At 43.9% G+C, this 22,473-nt stretch overlaps 1 protein-coding gene across 8 annotated transcripts in view; it reads right to left on the bottom strand.

Moving 5' to 3' along the window:
- Window positions 1-22,165, bottom strand: part of HHAT (hedgehog acyltransferase) — a 346,361-nt gene extending 324,196 nt beyond the window's left edge. For 2 of the 8 annotated variants that reach the window (XM_023198313.2, XM_023198317.2), the window contains exons 1-2: window positions 22,033-22,165; window positions 249-382 (exon numbers count right to left, since the gene is read on the bottom strand). In XM_023198313.2, the coding sequence (XP_023054081.1) occupies window positions 249-339 (91 nt within the window). In that variant the 5' untranslated portion in view covers window positions 340-382; window positions 22,033-22,165. Of the gene's footprint in view, window positions 1-248; window positions 383-20,925; window positions 21,042-21,310; window positions 21,514-22,032 lie in introns of those variants that run through there. The other 6 variants (XM_023198312.3, XM_023198316.2, XM_023198314.1 and 3 more) reach the window with 6 other exon arrangements.
- Between the last annotated feature and the right edge of the window lie 308 nt (window positions 22,166-22,473).

Raw genomic sequence — 22,473 nt, 5'->3', positions numbered from 1 at the left:
AGCCTTTGAATCAAACCCACCAATTATAGAAGACAAGCCACAGCATCACCTAAAAGACCCAGGAATAGGGTAGAAAACTTAATGGACTCAGGTCACTGATTCAAACTATCCAAGACAGGGGGAAGCAAATCAAGGCCCACATCATCTTGACACTATTGGATCATCTTCTTGAATCTTCCACCTCTGCTCCTTTTTTCTGACAGGAGTTTCCTTGTTTGATAGAAGGTCAGAAAAGCTTGGGGCCTTACCTCTAGAGACTTTGTAAACTTCATAGAAGGAATAGAAGTGGAAGCCTAGTGAAGCAAGTAGGTAAAGTGCCAGTTCCCATCGGGGCAGCATGGCTCCTAGGCACGAAGATTCCCGATGCCCACGCTGAGAGTTTCTGAGAAAGAGACAAAACATTAAGCCATGAACATGACACTAGAGAACAGCATCTTAACATCAATTCAGTTAGTTCGCACTCCCCGAGACCATCACTGTTGGAGGTGATACAGACATAACCCCAATAAAGCCTCCTCCTCCCTGTGACTTTACTCCCTCCTGTATCCAACAAACACACGCACATGCACACATACACCACACACACTCATCCTGCCTGTCAAAGGGGTCAGGTCTTTTCCTACAGGTTCCCACAGCCTCCCATCAAAGTATACATCAGACAGTTCTCTACTCATTGCATAATATACCTGCCTCTTCTATGGAGTGAACCTCAGATAGCAGGGACTATGATCTCTGACTCCCCAGCCCCTAGCGCAGTGCCCGGAATGTAGCAAGAAGGGACTACCAGGAGCTCTGTGAATAATAAATGGCTTCAAAAAGTCTGAAAAGCACAAACAATATCCAAACCTCTAAGCCAACAGGCTCACCATCCTTGTTGTCCCTTTCAAGTATCATACTATAGGCCAGGCATAGTGGCTCATGCCTATAATCCCAACACTTTGGGAGGCCAAGATGGATCACTAGAGGCCAGGAGTTTGAGACCAGCCTGGGCAACATAGCCAGATCCCATCTCTAAAAAATAAAATAAAAACTTAAAATCAGCTGGGCACGGTGGCACACACCTGTTACCCCATCACTTTGGGAGGCCAAGGCAGGTGGATCACTTGAGGCCAGGAGTTTGAGACCAGCCTGGCTAACACAGCAAAACTCGTCTCTACTAAAAATACAAGAATTACCCAGGCATGGTGGCACTTGCCTGTAATCCCAGCTACTCAGGAGGTTGAGGCAGGAAAATCACTTGAATCCAAGAGGCTGAGGTTGCAGTGAGCCAAGATTGTGCCACTGCACTCCAGCCTGGGTGACAGAGTGAGACCTTGCCTCAAAAAATATATATAAGAAATCAAGTACCATCCTGCAGTTGATTATCAGAATGGAATACTATAAACCTGTCTGTCTGCCATGCATCTACGCACTTTATTTATGTATTTTTGGAGACAGGGTCTATGTTGCCCAGGCTAATCTTGATTTCCTGGCCTCAAGTGATCCTCCCACCTCAGCCTCCTGAGTAGCTGGGGTTATAGGCACAAGCCACTGTGCCAGGCCTCATCCATACATTTCTTAAAGGGCAGTTAATGATACAACCACAGGCATCTGTGACAGACACTGCTCGTTACCCACTGCCCCTCACTACCCCTTTTCAGAATTCAGTCTCTCTTCTCACACAGCAATTAAAATTTCCTCTGGACACCAACACTACACTGTAGCTAAGTGTGGACACCTGAATAGCTCCATTCAAAAGGATGTGAGTGAAGGGACAAGGCTGTGGCCATCTCTTTCTTTCCCTCCCTTTCCTGTTGAACAGAGTTGGAACAGCCACCATGGATGAAGAGGTGAAAGCCACATGGACAAGACAGAGGCCTCTCAGTCCCCAAATCCATGTACTACCCCCAACCCCCAAAGTGCCCCAGACTACTTAGATCTAGACTGTTACAGGAAAAAGAAATGCATTTCTAGGTTGTTGAAGCCTCTCCTATTCTAGATCTCTCCATCATGGCAGCCATGACTATATTCTAAGTAATAGAGAAGGTATAGGAAAGTTAGATCCTAAAATTCAGCAAATTAAATGATTCCAAATGTTCCAACTAACAGAGTTCACTAAATTTAAACCCATTTATGGCCTTTACTGCTTTACTTAAACCTCTCAAATATGTCTCATTGTGGATGCCAAATTAAGAGCAAAATTTTAAGCCGCACCCCCCTCCCCAACCCCACCAACTACTTCTAACATGTGACAGTAATGCCAAACCCCAGAATTCACACATTATCTCATTTTGTTTTCACAACAGCCTGGTGAAGTAGGTGGAAGTGGAACAGGGGAGGTAGGCATTTTATAGATGACAAATGTGATGAGGTCACAGAGCCAGAAATAACAGCCAGAGCAGAAAAGCAAATACTGCATGATCTCACTTATATGTGAAATCTAAAAAAAGTCAAACTCACAGAAGTAGTGGTTGCCAGGGGCTGGGGGGAAGGGGGGAAGATGCTGGTTAAAAGATGTTGGACAGGATGAATAAATTCTGAGGATCTATCATACAGCATGGTGATTACAGTTAGCAATAATGTATTATATTCTTGAAAAGTGCTAAGAGTAGATCTTAAATGTTCTCATCATAAAACGATAAGGAGGTAAGGTGATGGGTGTGTTAATGACCTTGATTTAATCATCTCACAACGTATAGCTAGACATCACATTGTACACCATAAATATGCACAATTTTTGTCTAAATAAATGAGTAAACAAATAAGTAAACAACTGAGCCAAGGCTCAAAGCCAAGTCTTTGGACCCAGGCCGCTGCCCCTCCACTCTGCCACGGCCAATCCCATTAATGCCAGCGTACAGTTACTCAGACTTAGAGCCTGACTCAGAATCTGCCACACACAAGCTCCTTTCTTCAGGAGACTGGGAGGCAGAGCAGGAAGGGAAATAAACTTCAGCTTTGATAAACCATGATTTCAGAAATAAGCGATCTTGCACCCAGAGTGCCCCATTTCATCACCTAAAAGTCACCCAGAAAGTTTGGTCTGGACTTTTCCTGCAACCTAAGAGATCCAGAAGCAGTCATTCATGCTTTAAAACACATGCCTAAGCCCTAGTATTTCAATAACACTTTCTCAAGTTCCTTACTATTTTTCAGAACTACTTCTAGCCTTATCCATTTCTACTCACAATTTATTTTTAAATACTTTCATCTTCAGAATAACAAGACTCCTTTCTGGAACTTTTCAGGAATTTGATAGGCTTCCCCTTAGTGGGAAGGTAATTTTAACGTCTTGGTTTATAATTTAATGTCTTGCCTGTCAAAAGATGTTGGTATTACATCGGATGACCTCTTTGCCTCACGAAGAATCTGATTAACAAAAAGCTGATCTTCTAAAAGGATTGAAATTTGAACACAAATGATCTTGTAGACTAAATAAAAGTTTTAGAAGGCTTGCCATTAGATGCTTTTCAGAGACATTCTATCTGAGACAATTCTCCTGCGTTAAGGATTTAATCCTCAGGGAACTAGAAAATTCGGTTTAATAATTTTTCATTTTGGTGCTTTTTTTTTTTTCTTCCTGGAGACAGGGTCTTGCTCTGTTGCCCAAGCAGGAGTGCAGTGGCATGATCTCAGCTCGCTGCAGCCTCAATTTCCCAGGCTCAAGTGATTCTCCTGCCTCAGCCTCCTGAGTAGCTGGGATTACAGGCACGCACCACAACGCCAGGCTAGTTTTTTTGTTGCCCAGGTTGGTCTCAAACTCCTGAGCTCAGGAGATCTGCCTGCCATGGCCTCCCAAAGTGCTGGGATTGCAGGCGTGAGCCACTGCACCCAGCTTAGTGCTGCTCTTAGCTGGATTGTACAATGAGTCCTTATTTAACATCACTAGTAGGGTCTTGGAAATTGTAACTTTAAGCAAAACAATGTATAATGCAACTAATTTTACCACAGGCTAATTGATATAAACAAAAGGTAAGTTCCTACTGCATATTTCTGGTCACAAAAACACCAAACATCTAAAGACCAAAACACTTCTAATAGTAAACACTGAAATAAACATGAGCTATACATACACTTAAAGATTAATAAGGACAGGTAAGATCATTATTTACCCAAGTTTGATGAATCAGCAAGTGATGGCAGTTGTACTGGTGGTGGGTTAAACCAAGGAATAAAATGTTTGCAAAGCAAAAATTATAAGGAGCACTTCCTGCCACCATGCAGTTCAAAACATTTACAATTAGAGTGGGCTCACTGAGAGCTTCCATACTACATTTTTTTGTCATGCATTTGTATGATTATCATAGACTTTACAAATTTTTATTAGATAATTTTTATGCATTCATTTTCCACCCGACTTGTTCCAATTTAGGGTCTCTGGTAGCTGGAGCCCATTCCAGAAGCTCAGGACGCAAGGCAGGAACCAACCCTGGACAGGATGCCATCTCAGCACAGAACCCACTCATACTCACACCCCCACACTCGTTACCAAACACAGGTTCAGCTGCTCACCACTTGTAAAACAAATTAGCAAGATAGAGATATGGTAGAAAGAAAGTGACTTGATTACAGACCAAAGCTAGCAATGTGCAAGACGGTCTAGACTCTTGCCTTAATGGAACCACTTCAAATTTCCAAGCGAAGTGCAAAGGCTTAAGAAGGGGAAGGCAGGCTGGGCGCGGTGGCTCACGCCTGTAATCCCAGCACTTTGGAAGGCCGAGGCGGGCAGATCACAAAGTCAGGAGATCAAGACCATCCTGGCTAACACAGTGAAACCCCATCTCTACTAAACATACAAAAAATTAGCCGGGCGTGGTGGCGGGCGCCTGTAGACCCAGCTACTCGGGAGGCTGTGGCAGGAGAATGGCGTGAACCTGGGAGGAGGAGCTTGCAGTGAGCTGAGATCACGCCACTGCCCTCCAGCCTGGGCGACAGAGCAAGACTCCGTCTCAAAAAAATAAAATAAATAAAATAAAAATAAATACATAAATAAATAAAAAAGAAGGGGAAGGAAGTTGTGGCATGGGGTGAGGCAGTGCAGGCATGCATGACTTGTTCCAATGACTCGTCTTGAATTGTTGCTCCATCTTGTGAAGGGGCTGGCATCATCTGGGGCTCAGCTGGGTTGTAAATTGACTGTAGCCTTGAAGCCATCTCCTGGTAGGGGAGATTTTCACAGGTGTCTGCGCTGTATCAAGGTCTAGTCTCTGGAACCTCGACTTCAGGCTGAAGGAGCCTAAAGACCCCACTGAAAGCAGATAACAGTGGCCCCAAAGGCTCCCCAAAACAAGAGGCAATTGCAGGGATTCCTAGGAATGTCTGACTTTTGTTGAATTTGAATTCCAAATTTGGGGTTGACGGCTAAGCCAGTTTATGAGGCCTTTAAAAGGGACTAGATTCAGAGCCCTCAACCTTGGACAGATGAACATCAACAGGCATTCGATGCCATCACAGAAACACTTAATAGGGTACTCGGTTACATTCACACACTGGGACCATTTAGACACACCAATTCACCTAATGGGCACAGCTTTGGGATATGGGAGGAAACTGAGTAGCCAGAGAAAACCCCTGCAGACATAGCGAGAACGTGCAAACTCCACAGACAGTGACCCCCAGCAGAAACTCCATTTTCTTCTATTCAGTGGTATAAGGAAACAATAACAGTTTCAATAATGCTATATGTTTTGTAGACATATGCACAAAGATACACAGTAACTAGCAGCAAAACAGCAGGTAACTAAGCAGCAAAACTAGCTGTCCCCTCACTCCCAAAATTTAGGGATTGAACCAAATAGTCTCCACCTGACAGCACAGTGATAAATTCTGGCACCAAACCCACCTGTGGGGTCGGGGAGAAGGGGTGGGCAGGTGCAGGGGGAGTCCCAGGCTCTGTCATTTATTGGTTGAGGAAACTTGGGTAGATAACAGCCTCCCAAATGTTTTCTCATAGGGTTGTTGAAGGGATTAAATGTAAAATGCTTAGCCCAGGCCCTGACAGTGAATAAGCACTCAACAAACATTAGCAGTTACTAGTGAATTTCATTCATCAGGAGCCTACCTAACCCAGACCCTGATTTTCCCCCTGAATCAAAGAAATCTGGCTGACCTTCCAGGGGTGTGCCCATCCTACCTGCATCTAGACCTCTTTCAGGAGGTTGGCATCCCCAGGGCTTTCGTTAATGTCTCCTTCCTCTTCTGACGCCCAATCCAAGGCCACCCTGGACAGCAAGCAAACTATCCCTGGGGGCCACCTGCAAGCTTTCAGCCCAGAGCCTCTTCCTCACCACCTACCTCTCTGCTACTCCCAAGGGAATGATGGGCAGGCAGTACTTTCCACTTTCATTTTCACCACTCTCCATTACACGAATGCCACCTCGAAACACCACCACCGCAGACACTCCCCCATCTCCTTAACAGACCTTTCTTCCTCACACCTCTTTTCAACTCTTGCCTGTAGCTGACTGCCATAGTTACTACTTGAGACTGTCACTACGACAGTCACTACTGTTACTACTTGAGACCATCATTAGCAGACTAAAGGAAGGAGGATGAAGGCAGAAATGAAAACTTAAAACAAAAGTAACTATTTTAAAGGAAGGGGCCAGGAGAAAAAGAGAGCTCCCTGCTTCTAGGCAGCAAAGGCAGCAACCTCCAGCTTCTACAGCCCTTTGTTTTTATTGGGTAGAAAGAGCAGGGAGGAGGAGGTAACGATTGGTCAGCTGCTTGATTGATCACAGGTTCACATTATTGCTAACAGGCTTCAGATTTGCCTAATCACAAGAAACACTGTGCCTGGGTGGTGCCTGCCCCCAGCATTCCTTCTGGCAGGCGGACACAGTTTGTCAGTTTGCCAACAACCTGCTTTCATGAGAAACAGTTTGCTGCTTACTCACATAGCTTCCAGTGGTATACTAAGTTGATCACGACCCTCATTCTTTCGGCCTTCAACACTTGCCCACTTATCTCAGGAAAATTACTTCCCTACTTTGTTTTCCCTGTTTATTTCAGCTGTGCAGCCAGAAAGTAAATCAGAGGAGATATCTCTTAAGGGATTTATGACACAATGAAAAGGAAAAGGAAAAAGAAAAGGAAAGCTGTATATTTGGGAATATGACTGGAACCTTTTTTAAATGTCCAGACCCTTAGAGGTTCCCAAAAACTCTCTCAGAAAATTATCAAGTTTCCATTTCTCATTCTCTAAACAAGCATGTCCCTCTTTAGGCAGAGCTATCTGAAATCAAGGAGATTCTTACTAAAATGTGTAACTGATGCTTCTTTTCTGTTTTCATGCAGTCAGTCCTGCACCAATATTATCAGCTAAGTGGGTAGCTGTGAGATAGCCTAGAAAAGTCATCACCACTTACAGCATCATTTCTATAGAAAACAGCCAATCTATAGTGACATAGCCTGTGTTTAAGTAGCAGTCTACCTGATTAATCTACATAAATGAGATTGCACTATTGATACATAAGAGTGATTGGGTTGTTGGGATGTGTGATGGTGAGATGTGTCTATGAACACTTTCCCAGTGTGGGAATACTGGTCAGAACTGTAAAGAAGAGAAAGTGTGGATGGTTCAGGGAATGGAGAACAGGAGCCAAGTGGTAAGGAGTCTTAAAACATATGATTTGACGTTTAGATTTTATTTCCTGCAGAAACCTCAGGCTTGCAAGCCAGTACATAAAATTATTCGAATGAAGCTCTACAAAGCAGCGCCTTGATGCTGTGGTAGACCCAAGAGGCAGGGAGGTGGATGATTTAGGCCCTTAGTGAAAGTGGAGAGAGTGCTGGAACCAAGCCACACAGACGGGGAAAAATTAAGTTGTCCCTGGCATCAAACTAGTCCAGAAGTTGGTAGGAGGACAAAAAGAGGAAGATAAAGAAGATAAAACAGCAACTCCAAAGCTGTAAGACAACAGGATCTCAAAGTTAAATGTTGAAAAGAGTGAGAATTTCGAGGCAAGTGAGGACAAAGCAATAGAACATGCCTTTAATATTAGACATTAAAGGAAATCATAGCAAAGGTTTCCCTGGAATCAGACGGAAGGAATTCAGACTGGAGTAATAGGGAGCTTTCTACACCTGCAAATTGGGTACAAACACCCCAAAGTTGAATATTTCAAAAAATATATTTATCTGGGAATTATAGAACTCAAGAGGGCCACAGAATAAAATCTTAGCTATAAAATGGCAAGAATCTCTCAGCTAACAGAGCTTTTTCTATACTGGAGCTACTTACATTTGCGTTTACTTTGGAATTTAACCCTCCACCTGCTTTCAAAGTCACCATCTACTCTGATCCTCACAGGAGGGCTAAGCTTTTGGGGCCCTTTCAGGAATCAGAATCCTGCTTGGGAAGAAGCAGCGATCTGCCCATGGACAGAGAAGCCAGCAATGGAGCAAAAATTAGAACCAAAATTCCCAGCCCCCACTGTCATACAGGCAGAAATCCTGTTCCTTGATCTTGGAAGAAAAGCACAGCTCACCTTGCCAAACCCTGAAACATGCATAACCATAATGGCTGCAAGATGGTTTTCCCCCAGCAACTTCCAATATCATTCAAAAGTACTTTAGCTTTAATTCTGATGCAGGCAACTAATGGATTCCAACACTTCCATTTTAAATTTTTTCTGCTTTTAAATCTTGATATCAAGCACTAAATGGGCTATAACCCAATATTCACATGCACCAGAGGACTTTAATAAGACAGCTCTCATCATTAAGCTAACAATCCCCCCACATCAGCATCACCATCGTCACTTCTACTGACTAACTGCTTAATGTCCTTAAACGAAGATTTCCCTCTACTGAGTTTTCTTATGCTTTAGTAATAGCTGTACTATAACAAGTACTATTTACGGATTTCCTATGCTGAAAAGGCACTTTACAAGCATTATCTCACTTAATCTTCATAACAACCCTTTGAGGTTGGTGCTTCTGATAACCTCACTTAACACAAGAGGAAACCAAGGCCCAGAAAGGATAAAGAAACCTGCCCCAAATCACACAGCTGGTAGGCAGCAAAGCTTAAATTCATACCCACTGAGTCTAATTGCAGAGCCTTCCTTCAGCCACCTCACTATTCTTAGAGTGTACTGGATTCATTTTTTCCAAAATCTATAATGAAATCAATCCATTAGGAAAACTAGAAGGTAATACAAGTGGTCTAAGTGTAATAGAATTTTTAATCGTTATGCATAACACTAGACACTCTCTATGATGAAAAAAATTTAAATCAATGAAATGTAATCAAAATACACATGAAACATCTAACTCACATACATTCCTTAAAAGATTTACTGAAAAAGGCAAACTAAACCAAACCGATCTACCTTGGAAGTAAGAAGGGAAAGTCAGCAGTTAGGCAGAGATAAGAGTAAAATTGAAGTATCTCTAAATTCAGGAATAAATGAGCACTCTGGAAACCACAAGTAATAAAAGTGAAAGAAGCACATGCCCACTGAAATGACAATGGCTTTAAAGAAAATGAAATAGTAGTGCAATATTCTAGCATATTCGGAAAAAGTGGTATGACACTTTTGCCTTTTCCAGAGTCCAATTTTCATGAAACGGAACCCCATTTTATAGACTCTAAATTACATGATTTTCTCCAAGAAAACCACCAAGTCCAGATTCCCATATCACAATTCTCTCCAAACCCGACTTGAGTCTTTTATTTTTTTCCTTTTCTAAGACAGAGTCTTGCTCTGTCCCCCAGGCTGGATCCCAGCTCGCTGCAACCTCCACTTCCCGGGCTCAAGCAATTCTCGTGCCTCAGCCTGCTGAGTAGCTGGGATTACAGGCGCACACCACCAAGCCCTGCTAAGTTTTCTGTTTTTAGTAGAGATGGGGTTTTGCCATGTTGCCCAGGCTGGTCTCGAACTCCCGGCCTCGAGTGATCCTCCCGCCTCAGCCTCCCAAACTGCTGGAATTACAGGTGTGAGCCACCATGCCCGGTCCCCACATAAGAGTCTTATAAAGACTCTTATCCTTCAACACACATAATACTAAGAGGAAATACTTCTCCAAACCCAGAAAGGTTTCACCAACACAGAAGAATGACTAGATAGATTGAAAGAGGTCCACTAGACTGGGGAAAAAAGTCTAATTACAGAATAGTTTAAAATACCCACTACTTCCAAATCCACACCAACATATTATGTATCAGTTATGTACTGCTGCATAAGAAACCATCGCAACATGTAGTTCCTTACAACAATAAACATTTATTCTTTTTAAGGATTTTGTGGGATGTCAGTCTAGATAGTTCTGTTCATGTCCCTCCTGGGGTCACTCATGTGACTTCTGTCATCACACAACTCCACTGGGGCTGGAGGGGGCCATGATGACCTCATGCACACGTCTGGCATTTGGCTCACACAAGGCCCCTCCCTTCTCCTCCAGGCCAGGGCTCCTCCTCTGGTAGGCTAGACTCGGCTTTTTCACAGCAGTGGGGCTTCAGGGTACCAAAAGAACGGAGACAAGAGGTGCAACATCCCTTAACGACCAGGCTCCAGAGTTCACAGAACACTTTATTGGTCAAAGCAAGTCCAAAACCCAGTCTGGATTCAAGGAGGAGGAGAAAACAGACCATACTCCTTTATGGGAGGAGCAGCAAGGGTACCTTAGAAAGGGGTGGGGACACATCTACCACACCAGGTATATTATGAATAGTTACTAATCAATAAAATCTGGAAAATTAGTTGAAAAGATACCTTTCATAATGGATCTTTATTACATAAAATGGCACAAAGGTTGTTCCCTCCCTTCTTATATATGTAATGAAAAAAATTATGTTCCCAAATCAGAATTTCAAAATCAGTGGGATCTCTGTTGCCATTTGGTCTCATCTCCAGCCAGTTTGGGGAATTCCTTTTATAATAGCCTACTTGACCATTTCCAGTAACATTACAAGGCAGAGAAACACTGTTCCTAAGCAGCTGTTGCTTTTGTTGTTGTTTTTGTTTTGAGACAGGGTCTCACTCTGTCACCCAGGCTGGAATGCAGTGGCGTGATCACAGCTCACTGCAGCTCCAAACTCCTGGGCTCAAGTGATCCTCCTGCCTCAGCCTCCCAGGTGCACACCACCATGCCTGGCTAGCAGTTCTGATTGTTGTGTTTTCCCTTGAAATCTACCCCCGTATTTCTAAAAAATACAGATTTCTAAAAAATACAGGGGTGGACTTCTTCTGCCACTAGCCCTCTTCTACCTTCTGGAACTAAAGGCATGGAGACAACATAGTGTGATATGGTTTCAGGGGTGGCTCTGGAGTCAGAATGCCAAAGATTGAATCCCAGCTTTGCTGCTTCATGGTTGTGTGACCTAGGACAAGGTGCATAACCTCTCTGAGCTTCAGTTTCCTTATCTGTAAAATACAGTAATAGCAAATCTCAGAAGATTGATGTAAGGATTAAGTTAATTTATAAAATGATAAAACAGTGCCTTAGGCATAGTAAACTCTGAAATGCTTATTTTGTTGTTTTTAATGCCATTACTATTGAGTATGCTAAAAAGGCTTTTTTATTCTTTCCAATAATACTCCTTCAAATATTTAAAGATAACTAATGCCATCTACTCCATCCAAACCCTCTTCCAGACCAACATCTATGATTCCTTCAACCATTACTTCAATGACTTGGTTCCAGGTTCCTTTCTGAAACAAGGTCTCACTCTCTGTTGTTCAGGCTGGAATGCAGAGGCACAATCTTGGCTCACTGCAGTCTCAACTTCCCAGGCTCAAGCAATCCTTCCATCTTAGCCTCCCAAGTAGCTGGGGCTATAGACAAGAGCCACCACACCCTTTTTTTTTTTTTTTTTAAAGAAAGGGGGGGGGGGGTCTCACTATGTTGCCCAGGCTGGTCTTGAACTCCTGTGCTCAAGTGATATTCCCACCTATTCCTGCCAAAGTGCTGGGATTATAAGCATGAGCCACTATGCCTGTCCCCGGATCCTCTGCCTTTCTGTCAGTTGTCTCTGTATAATACATGTACCTAAACCTGAACCCAAAGCTTCAGTTGTGTCAGTGGGAGGACAAGACCATCACTTCTCTTCTTTCAGAAACTGCACTCAAATAATGAAATCTTAGACGCATGTCTTCATTCAACAAATACGAATGAACTTTTAATGACAACCAGGAACTGTGCTCTTTGTGAAGACAAAATATAAAGATCCCCTCTGTGGGGTCCACCAAAGATGGGTCCCTTAGAAGTGTCCATGTCCTGATCCCTGGAACCGTGAATATGTTGCCTTACACAGCAAAAGGGACTTTGCCTATGTGATTAAGGATCTTTTGATTGAGAGATTAGCCTGGATTATCTAGGTGGGCCCAAAGTAATCACAAGGTTCCTTTTAGGAGGGAGGCGGAAGGGTCAGAGACAGAGAGGAAATGTGAGGTGATGATGGAGACAGAGGTTAGAGTGGTGTGCTTGGAAGATGGAGGAAGGGCTCATGGATGAAGGAATCTAAGAGGCGTCTAGAGGCTGGAAAAGGCAACGACAACAAAAAGATTCTTCCCTAGAACCTCTAGAAGAAATGAACCCTGCTGTCACATTTTGGACTTCTGACATCCAGAACCATAAGGTAATAAATGTCTGTTGTTTTAAGCCACTGAATTTGTGTTAATTTAGTACAGGTGTAACAGGAAACTCACATGCCATCCCTGCCCTCAGTTAGTTCATGGCCTTATGGGAGGAAAGTATCTAACTGAAAGGATTTATAGAAAACAAATTGTTTTTTAATCCACTGGTCATGAACTTTTAAAACTTAAATTGGAAGAAAAGTTTTTTAATCCAGTGGTCACAAACTTTCAAAACTTGAATTGGAAGAAAATTAAATCTGAAAACAAAATTTTCTACTTAACACTCCCTTAGCTTTTATTTCCACCTCACACTGATATCAATCTTATAATCAAACATAACTCTAAGTCTTTTTATATGAAATTCCCTTAAGCCAGATCTCTGCCATTAAAGATTGGCAAAAGGGAGTCAATTTTATAAGTCCCTAATTCAAAAACAGCTACTGATGTGATATTGCATTCTTTCCCCTGAAAATTCTCAACTTATTTTAAGCCTTTTTAATCAGCAAGGTTCGTGCCCACCACGTCTTACACTCCCCAGCCTGGGAGCATCAGAATGAACCTAACTTTTTACAAGATTTTAAGTAAACTTTATTAAAATATACTTAAATGAAGAAAAAAACCTTAAGACTTCCTTTTTTACTATTTTTTATTTTTTTCTTAAACAGGGTCTCACTCTGTCACCCAGACTACAGTGCATGGCATGATCATAGCTCATTGCAGCCTCAAATTCCTGGCCTCAAGAGTGATCCTCCTGCTTTAGCTTCAGGAGTAGCTGGGATTACAGGCTCGCATCACCACACCCTGCTAATTTTTTGGTCTTGTTTTGTTTAGAGACAGGATCTTGCTATGTTGGCCAGGCTGATTTCAAACTCCTGGCCTCAAGTGATCCTCCCTCCTCAGCCTCCCAAAGTGCTGGGATTACAGGAATGAGCCACCATGCCCAGCCCTTAGGGCTTTCGAGAAGTGGAAAGCCTTATATAATTACCAAGTAATTATCACTGAGATAAAAACTGCATGCTAGGCCAGAGGCAGTGGCTCACATCTGTAATTCTAGCACTTTGAGAGGAGGAGATGTGCAGATTGCTTGAGCCCAGGGGTTCAAGACCAGCCTGGGCAACATGGCAAGACCCCATCTCTAAAAAAAAAACTAAAACAAAAAACAAAATCAGCCAGACATGGTGGCTCATGCCTATAGTCCCAGCTGCTCAGGTGGGCTGAGGTGATAGGATCACTTGAGCCCAGGAGAGGGAGGTTGCAGTGAGCTGAGATCACACCACTGTACTCCAGCCTGGGTGACAGAGCGAGATCCTGTCTCTAAAAAGTGAAAGAATGCCTCTGAAGCCCCTTCTGCCCCTTCCTAGTCACTAACTCCATCAAAGGTGACCACTAGCCTGACTTCTACCACCATGGTTTATTTAGTTGTCTGTTTTTGAACTTCACATGAATGGAATCATATTGCACTTACTCTTTTACATCTATCTTGGTTTTGCTCAGCTTTGTGTCACAAGATTCATCCATGTTGTTATGTGAGGCAATAATTTGTTCATTCTTTTTTTTTTTTTTTTTGAGACGGAGTCTCGCTCTGTCGCCCAGGCTGGAGTGCAGTGGCCGGATCTCAGCTCACTGCAAGCTCCGCCTCCCGGGTTTACGCCATTCTCCTGCCTCAGCCTCCTGAGTAGCTGGGACTACAGGCGCCTGCCACCTCGCCCGGCTAGTTTTGTGTTTTTTTTAGTAGAGACGGGGTTTCACCGTGTTAGTCAGGATGGTCTCGATCTCCTGACCTCGTGATCCACCTGTCTCGGCCTCCCAAAGTGCTGGGATTACAGGCTTGAGCCACCGTGGTCGGCCAATTTGTTCATTCTTATTACTGTACCAATTAGTGTTTTTTGTGTCCTATGCAAAAAACTTGTCCCTGGGTCATAAAGATATTTTACTTAGCTTTCTTCCAAGTGCTTTGTTTTAGCATTCACATTTAGGTATATGATGTTATCTTGATTAATTTTTGTATATGAGATGAGGTACATGATCTAGCTTCATTTTGTCTGTATAGATAGCGAATTGACCCAGTGTCATTTACTGAGAAGACCATCTTCTCTCCACTGCCCTGCAGTGTTGCCTCTGTCATAAATCAAAAGACCACAGATGTATAAGCCTGTTTATGGATTCTCTGCTCAGTTCCATAATCTGTGTAGTTTTATGCAATACCACACTGACATGACTAAATACTGATCTAGTAGCTTAGGTCCTCCAATTTTGCTCTTACGACTGTCTGGAATTTCCAAATAAATTTTACAATCAGCTTATCACCTATTTTTGAGGAAAAAAATTTGCCAGGATTTTGATTGGGATTAGCCCAAATCTATAGATTTGCAGAGCAATACCATACCCTCTGTTATTTTAAATCTAATTTATCTCAATGCTCCAGCGTGCAAAGAGGTTTTTTTTTTTTTTTTTTATCATGAATGGGTGCTGAATTGTATCAAATAATTTTTCTCCTTTACTTCATGTATGGAGTTAAATTACATTTGTTGACTTTTCTAGTGTTAGCCAAAGTTTACATTCCTGAAATAAATCTAACTTGGTCATGATTTATTATCCTTTTTATAGATGGCTAGATTTGACTTACCATTATTTAAGACTTACGTATCTGTCTTTATGAGCATTTGGTCTATAATTTTCTTGTAATTTCCTTATCAATTTTTAGTAACAAGATTGTGCTGGCCTCCTAAATGAAACTGGAAAGTGGTTCCTCTTTAATTTTCTTAAAATGTTTGGAAGTTTCACTAGTAAAGCCATCTGGGCCTGAAAATTTTGCTGTGGAAAGGTTTTTAAGTACAAATTCAATGTCTTTGGTAGATATAGGACCACTATTTTTTCTAGCTTTTGTGTCTTCAGTAATACATTTTACTGGAAAAACTTGTCAATTTCATCTGAATTTTCAAATGTATTACCATGAAATTGTTCATAACATCTTTAGACTTTCTGTCTGTGGTATATGTGATTCATCTTTCCTCCCTCACATTAATAACATCATCTACCACTAAGGTTAATTTCTACTCGCCAAAAAAAAAAAAAGGTAGGGTGTATACATGACACATATCCACTATTTCAGGAATATTCTCCAATCGTATTACCCACAGAAGGAGCAGAGCAGGTAGATTATATAAACAATCCAGCAATCCCCTCTCAAAAGCTTTCATCAAACAGAAACAACTGTGAACCCGGGCTAAGGGGAACACTGAAGAAGGAAACTACCATCAGTAATGCACTAACAGGCCAGGTGTGGTGGCTCATGCCTGTAATCCCACCATTTTGGGAGGCTGAGGTGGGCAGATCACTTGAGCCTAAGAGTTTGAGACCAGCCTCGGCAACATGCCGAAACCCCTTCTCTACTAAAAATACAAAAATTAGCCAGGAATGGTGTTGCATGCCAGTAGTCCAGCTGCTCGGCAGGCTGAGGTGGGAGCCCGGGAAGTTGAGGCTGCAGTGAGCTGTGATCCAGCTTGGGAAACAGAACAAGACCCCTTCTCAAAAAAAAAAAAAAAAAAAAAAGGTGATACTCTAAGGTGGCCAGCAAGTACTTAGATGAAAACAACCACTAAGTAGGGTTGTATGTAACCCAGGATCCCCAGCCCTCCACTCCCAAGGTGTCCATAGAGAGAATTCAGGGGGATATGAGCTCAAATATCTTTATTTTCATGAATTTCTGGCTGAAAATTAGCATTTCATTGGAATATAGATGTGGACAAGAAATCACAGTAGTAAGAGCAGTTCCGGCCAGATATGATGGCTCACGCCTGTAATTCCAACATATTGGGAGGCCGAGGTGGGCAGATCACTTCAGGCCAGGAGTTCAAGACCAGCCTGGCCAACATGACGAAATCTTGTCTCTACTAAAACTACAAACTTAGCCTGACATGGTGGTGAACATCTGTAATCCCAGCTACTGGGGTGGGTGAGGCATGAGAATTGCTTGAACTCAGGAGGTGAATGTTGCAGTGAGCCGAGATTACGCCACTGCACTCCATCTTGTGTGACACAGTGAGACGCTGTCTCAAAAAAAAAAAAAACAGAAAAGCATGGTAGTAAGAGCAGCTCTGATGACTCTGTCACCAGGAAAAGTCAGATACTGTCATACCACAGTGTAGCTTTTGAAAATACTACAAAATACCATTTACATGGGCATCACTACTTTGAAATTACAGGAGTTATTTGCTACTGCACTGAATTGTTTTTACTTTTTAATAAAAGTACTGCATTAATAAAGAAGTATATATACTCATAAATTTGGAGTTTTAGTTTTTTCACTTTATTATTTTAAGAAACAGGGTCTCACTCTGTCATGCCGGCTAGAGTGCAGTGGCCTGATCATAGTTCACTGCAGCCTTGACCTCCTGGGCTCAAATGATCCTTCCTCCTCAGCCCCACAAGTTGTTGGGACTACAAGTGATGCTAGCACTGGGGAGTGGCTGCAAATACCGATTAGCATTAACAGAGAGGTTTGACTACACAGAGACCATAATAAATCAATTGCTTGCAGACTCATATCAAAATCCTATCAGTGAGTGTCAAGTAACAAGCTGCGTCTGGTGGCAGGCTTTATAGTGGCAAGTGTGTTGATGTACTTCCACTATACAACCGCATCCGTGGGCAGGCTTTAAGTCAGAATCCGACACTTATTTTAGTCCTCTCGTAGTCCACCCATTATTTTATTTACCACTTCCAGCTGTACCTGTTTCCTGCACTGCGCATTTGTCTCAGTCACAGTTTTGGTAAGCCCACAAGTTAACCCTAGCCGAAATGAGTAAAAAACAAACGTCACTGGTAAGCTTCTTTGAAAAGGGGGAAAGACCTAATGATGAGACAGAAGACGCTAAGACTGCCAACAAAAAGAAAGCTACATTTAAAAGAAAATACCAGGAGTCAAACTCAAATTACAGGTTCATTGCAACAGGTGATTCACATTCTCCAAACCCACTTTGTATAACATGTGGCTACTGGCTATCCAGTGAAGCCATGAAACCTTCAAAACTGCTTCACCACATGGAGACCAAGCACCCTTCATTAAAAGACAAACCTCTGGAGTATTTCAAAAGAAAAAACATAAGCACAAAGAACAGAAGCAATTATTGAAGGCTACCATTTCATCAAATGTGTCTGCAATGAGAGCATCATTCTTAGTAGCTAACCATATTGCTAAAGCTAAGAAGCCCTTTACTATTGGTGAAGAGTTGGTCCTGCCTACTTCTAAGGACATTTGTTCTGAACTTTTAGGAGAGGCTGCAGTTCAAAAGGTGGCATGTGTTCTTCTCTAGCAGCATAACTAGGCTAACTGAAATAGCAGAGGATATTGAGGCACAATTGTTAGAGAGGATTAATGAGTCACTGCAGAATGCAATCCAGATTGACTAGTCTACCAATGCTGACAAGGCAACAATGCTTGTTTTTGTGTGATATGGTTTTCAGGAGAATATGCATGAGGATGTTAGATGCACGAGGATGTGTCACTTGCACTTGTGTTGCTAACCAACACCACAGCTGTAGAATTATTCAAGTCTTTGAATGATTACCTATCAGGAAAACTGAATTGGTCATTTTGGGTAGTACATGCATGAGCAGAGCGACTGCTACGGCTGGTTTCACTACTTGGGTCAAAAAGGTCACTTCTGAATGTGAGTCTATGCACTGTTACATTCATAGAGAAGTGTTGGCTAGCTGAAAAATGTCACCTGAACTTAACATTTTGCAGGATATGATTAAAATTACCAACCACATTAAAGTACATGCCCTTAACTCACATCTGTTCACGCAGCTTTGTGAGATGGACGTAGGGCACACACATCTTTTATACACAGAAGTGGGATGGCTTTCTAAAGATAGATCACTGGCCAGAATTTGAGTTATGAGGGCCACTCCAGAGATTTCTTTTAGAAAAACAGTCACCACTGGCAGCATATTTCACAAAAGGGGTAGCAAAACTTGCTTACCTACTCAAAGAACTCAATCTGTCCCCTCAGGGGAGAACTGTGTTCAAGTCAACAGATAAGTGATTGTACTCAAAACCAAACTGGAATTATTGGGGCGACAAGTGAACACGGATTTCTGACATGTTTCAAACATTAGCAGAGATTTTGAAAGAAACTAAATCAGGGCCTTCTCTCTCCCAGCTGGTGCATGATCACCTATCTCAGCTTTCAAAAGAGTTTGAGCATTACTTCCCAACTACAAAAGACCCACGCACTGGGAAGGATCCTAGACCCATCTGTGAATAAGCCAGGTGAACTGACTTTGTCCATGCTAGAAGAGGACCAGCTGCTTGAGATGGCAAATGACGGGGCCCTAGAAATACGTTTGAGAGAACTTCAAATCTCCATACATTCTGGATTAAAGTCAAGGCGAAATATCCTGAGATTGCCACAAAAGCACCGAAAAGCCTGCTTCCATTTCCAACATCCTATCTTTGTGAAGCAGGGTCTTCTGCAGTGATAGCAACCAAAATGAGACTATGGAGTAGACTGGACATAAGCAAACAGACTTTGGGTGTCAATGTCTACCAACACCATCAGATGGGACCGCCTAGTTGCAGGAAAACAAGCTCAGGGGTCCCACTGATTCTACTCTATGGTGAGTTGTATTCATTATATATTACAATGTAATAATAACAGAAATAAAAGTCCACAATAAATGTAATGCGGGGGGCGGGGGGAGCATGGTGATTCACACCTGTAATCCCAGCACTGTGGGAGGCCAAGGAGAGGATGGCTTGAGTTGAGGAGTTCGAGTTCAGGAATTTGAGACCAGCCTGGTTGACATGGTGAAATCCTGTCTCTATTAAAAATGCAAAAATTAGCCGGGTGTGGTGTCACATGCCTGTAAGCTACTCTGCAGGCTGAGGCATGAGAATTGCTTGATTCCAGGAGGTGGAGGTTGCAGTGAGCCGGTATCGTGGCACTGCACTCCAGCCTGGGTGACCCAGCAAGACTCTATCTCAAAACAAATAAATAAAATAAATGTAACACGCTTGAATTCTCCCAAACCATCCCCACTCCCCCGGTCCATGAAAAAATTATTTTCCATGAAACCAGCCCTTGGTGCCAAAAAGGTTGGGGACCACTACTTTAGGGAACACTTCCCCCTGGGCCAGGTCCTGAGCTGGAAGCAGGGTGTGCAGTCAAGGCCCATGCTCGCAAGTTCGTGATGCTACCTACCTACAGAGCTCCCAACATCTGGCCACCCACAAAAATGGCTGCTCCCTCCAGAGACTTGACTTTCACCCTAAGTTCATCCATCTAACCTACTCCCAAGGAGGAGACAAAGTAAACAGTAGATAAAGCACAGGCGTTGATCCAAAAGAGGAGTCCAAAACTCAGCCCTGACATGTACTAGTTTGCGGCTTTGGCTCCCCTCCAAGGCTTTCTCTATCCCACTGTGAAAAGCGGTAACACCACCTATCTTTCCCAGTTACTGTAAGGTTTAGAAATAATGTATCTAAAGCACCTAACAAGCACATAGTCTCCTTAAATTAACATTAATTGAATCTCTCAGGTCAGAGGTGTCCTTATCAAACACTTAATCACAATTAAGGACTGACTGGCAACGAGAAAGGAAGGAGAAAAATCACAGGGAAAATGGAACATGAGGAATGGAAGGGGGAAAAAATCATTCCTCAAAGTCTCCTTCAATGAACTACCACTTCTTCAATGAAGCCTTCCCTCTCTTCTCCTTTCGTTCCCATAGCACTTAATCACATTGAAATCGGTCCTTAGCTCTGAGAATGAATGAGATGCCAGGCGCAGTGGCTCACGCCTGTAATCCCAGCACTTTGGGAGGCCGAGGTGGGCAGATCACCTGAGGACAGGAGTTCGAGACCAGCCTAGCCAACATGGTGAGACGATCCCCCGCCCCCGTCGCTACTAAAAATACAAAATTAGCTGGGCTTGGTGGCGCATGCCTGTAATCCCAACTACGCAGAAGGCAAGGCTGGAGAATCGCTCGAAACCGGGATGCGAAGGTTGCAGTGAGCAGAGATTGTGCCACTGCACTCCAGCCTGGGCGATGAGAGCCACACTCCGTCTCAAAAACACAAACAACAACAACAAAAACAGAAAGAGACAGAGAAGCAATGTCTCACTCCCACATAATGCAAGCCTCCGAGTTTGCCAAATGCCCTAGCTCTACAACTCTGATCCAAGAGCAATGAACACAGGTAGCAACACATTTCTTAACACAATGCTACCCGTAAAGCACCTCTGGTGAGGATTGGGGGAAGGGGTTTTCCGCATAAAGACCTGCCACCTGAAGGTTAGACTCAGAACAGAGGAAGGAAACTGAGTCCTGAAGGCAGAACGCAAAGGAAGTCTCTAACTTTAGAGTCCCTGGAGTCACAGCAGGCAGGCAGGCAGGCACGCCGCTGATACTGCCAAGGGGACCAGAGTTCGCAACTCCCCGCAGCAGTGCCGGAAGCTGGGGACGAAGCCAAGGAGAGAGGACGCCGGCTGGGCCGTGCGCGGACATGTCCCGGCGCCCAGATCCCCGCCTTTGCCCGGGCGCACTAAGCGCGCGGCCCCCGCAGCTTTTGTCTCCTTCGCCCGACCGGGAACTTCCTCTGTCCCGCCCTCGGGCGCGCACACGGGAACTGGGGTAGGAAACGGAAAGCGTTTTGTGCATTTTTTTTTTTTAACGAAGTAAACTGACGCAGAAAATTCAGCATCTAACCTCCCCAGGACCCCCTACGGTCACCAGTTACCAACCTCCGGGCTGTCCCGGGCGGTGGCGACGGCAACGTTCACGCGCGCCGCGAGTTCCCAACACCCCTCTTTCGGCACTTCCGAGTCCCAGCGACATCGGCGGCGGCTGCTGGCTTCCCCGGGACGCCACCCTCTTTCCCCTGGAGCTGCCCTTTGGAGGAGTAGTCCAGCGCACGTCCTCTGAGCACGCCCCTGCCGCCGTGCCCGCGCGCCCTCCGCGCCCGGACTCGGGAACCCGCGGCGCTCCCGGGGCGGTGGCGAGCAGGCCGTGCTGCTGCAGGGGGACGGGCCACAGAGCGGCCTGCCTCTCCGAACCGCGTTTGCCCCGCCGGCGGCCCGGGACCCCTAGCCCCGCTCACCCCTCGGCTGCTGGTTTCCACTGACCGTGGCGTGTATATCTCTCCCCCCACCTGTATGTTCATTGCAGGTGTGGGGCTGCCTGCAAGTTAATTGCAGAGTGGAAGTCACCTGAAACTTGAGGTGGGCCTTCATTCCAACACTAGTGGTCCCCACCTACGTTTCGTAGGCGAAAGGAAGGTAGTTCGGTGCGGTGGAAAGAGGGCGGGTTTTGCAGCCCTGGCAGTTTCGAGGGCTTGCTGTATGAACTTAGCCCCTGTAAGCCTCCCTGTCCACCTCTGTAAAACAGAAATAAACTTCCCTGCTTTTCCTTGTAAATTAGAGTGAAGATCAAACAGAATAAACTTTATGAATTGTAAACAACTGACAGAGATCACTACTGCAAAATGGGTACGAAGATTTGGATTGCGTTGTGAAAAGGGTGAAAGATCTGAAGATGCCCCAACGGGGTGTAATTGGGACGATGTTGCTGCCCGGAGGCCTCCAAGCCTGAGCCAACAGACAGGCTTGCCAGAGTTCTGCAGACTTATTTCAGCACAATCACCTGGCTCTCCTTAAAACCTCGGGCTTCTGGATCCCTCCCCAAACCAAATGAATCAGACTGTCCATGGCAGGGGCGGCTCAGGTGGTTCTATGATAAGGTACAAGTGGATAACTCTGCGCTAGGCAGCAGGGAAATGCGGAAGCTGTGCTCTCAGAAATTTCATCTAGCAGTCATTGTAATGGTCGAGAGGATTATTTTAACGATTGTAGAATTCTCCAGGAAACCAGAGTATGAACTCTCCAAGAGCTAGAGCCATCTTTTCTTT

The sequence above is a fragment of the Piliocolobus tephrosceles genome, chromosome 1, assembly GCF_002776525.5.
Source record: "Piliocolobus tephrosceles isolate RC106 chromosome 1, ASM277652v3, whole genome shotgun sequence".
In the NCBI taxonomy this organism is placed as follows: domain Eukaryota; kingdom Metazoa; phylum Chordata; class Mammalia; order Primates; family Cercopithecidae; genus Piliocolobus; species Piliocolobus tephrosceles.
This window is presented reverse-complemented; position numbering and strand designations above follow the sequence as displayed.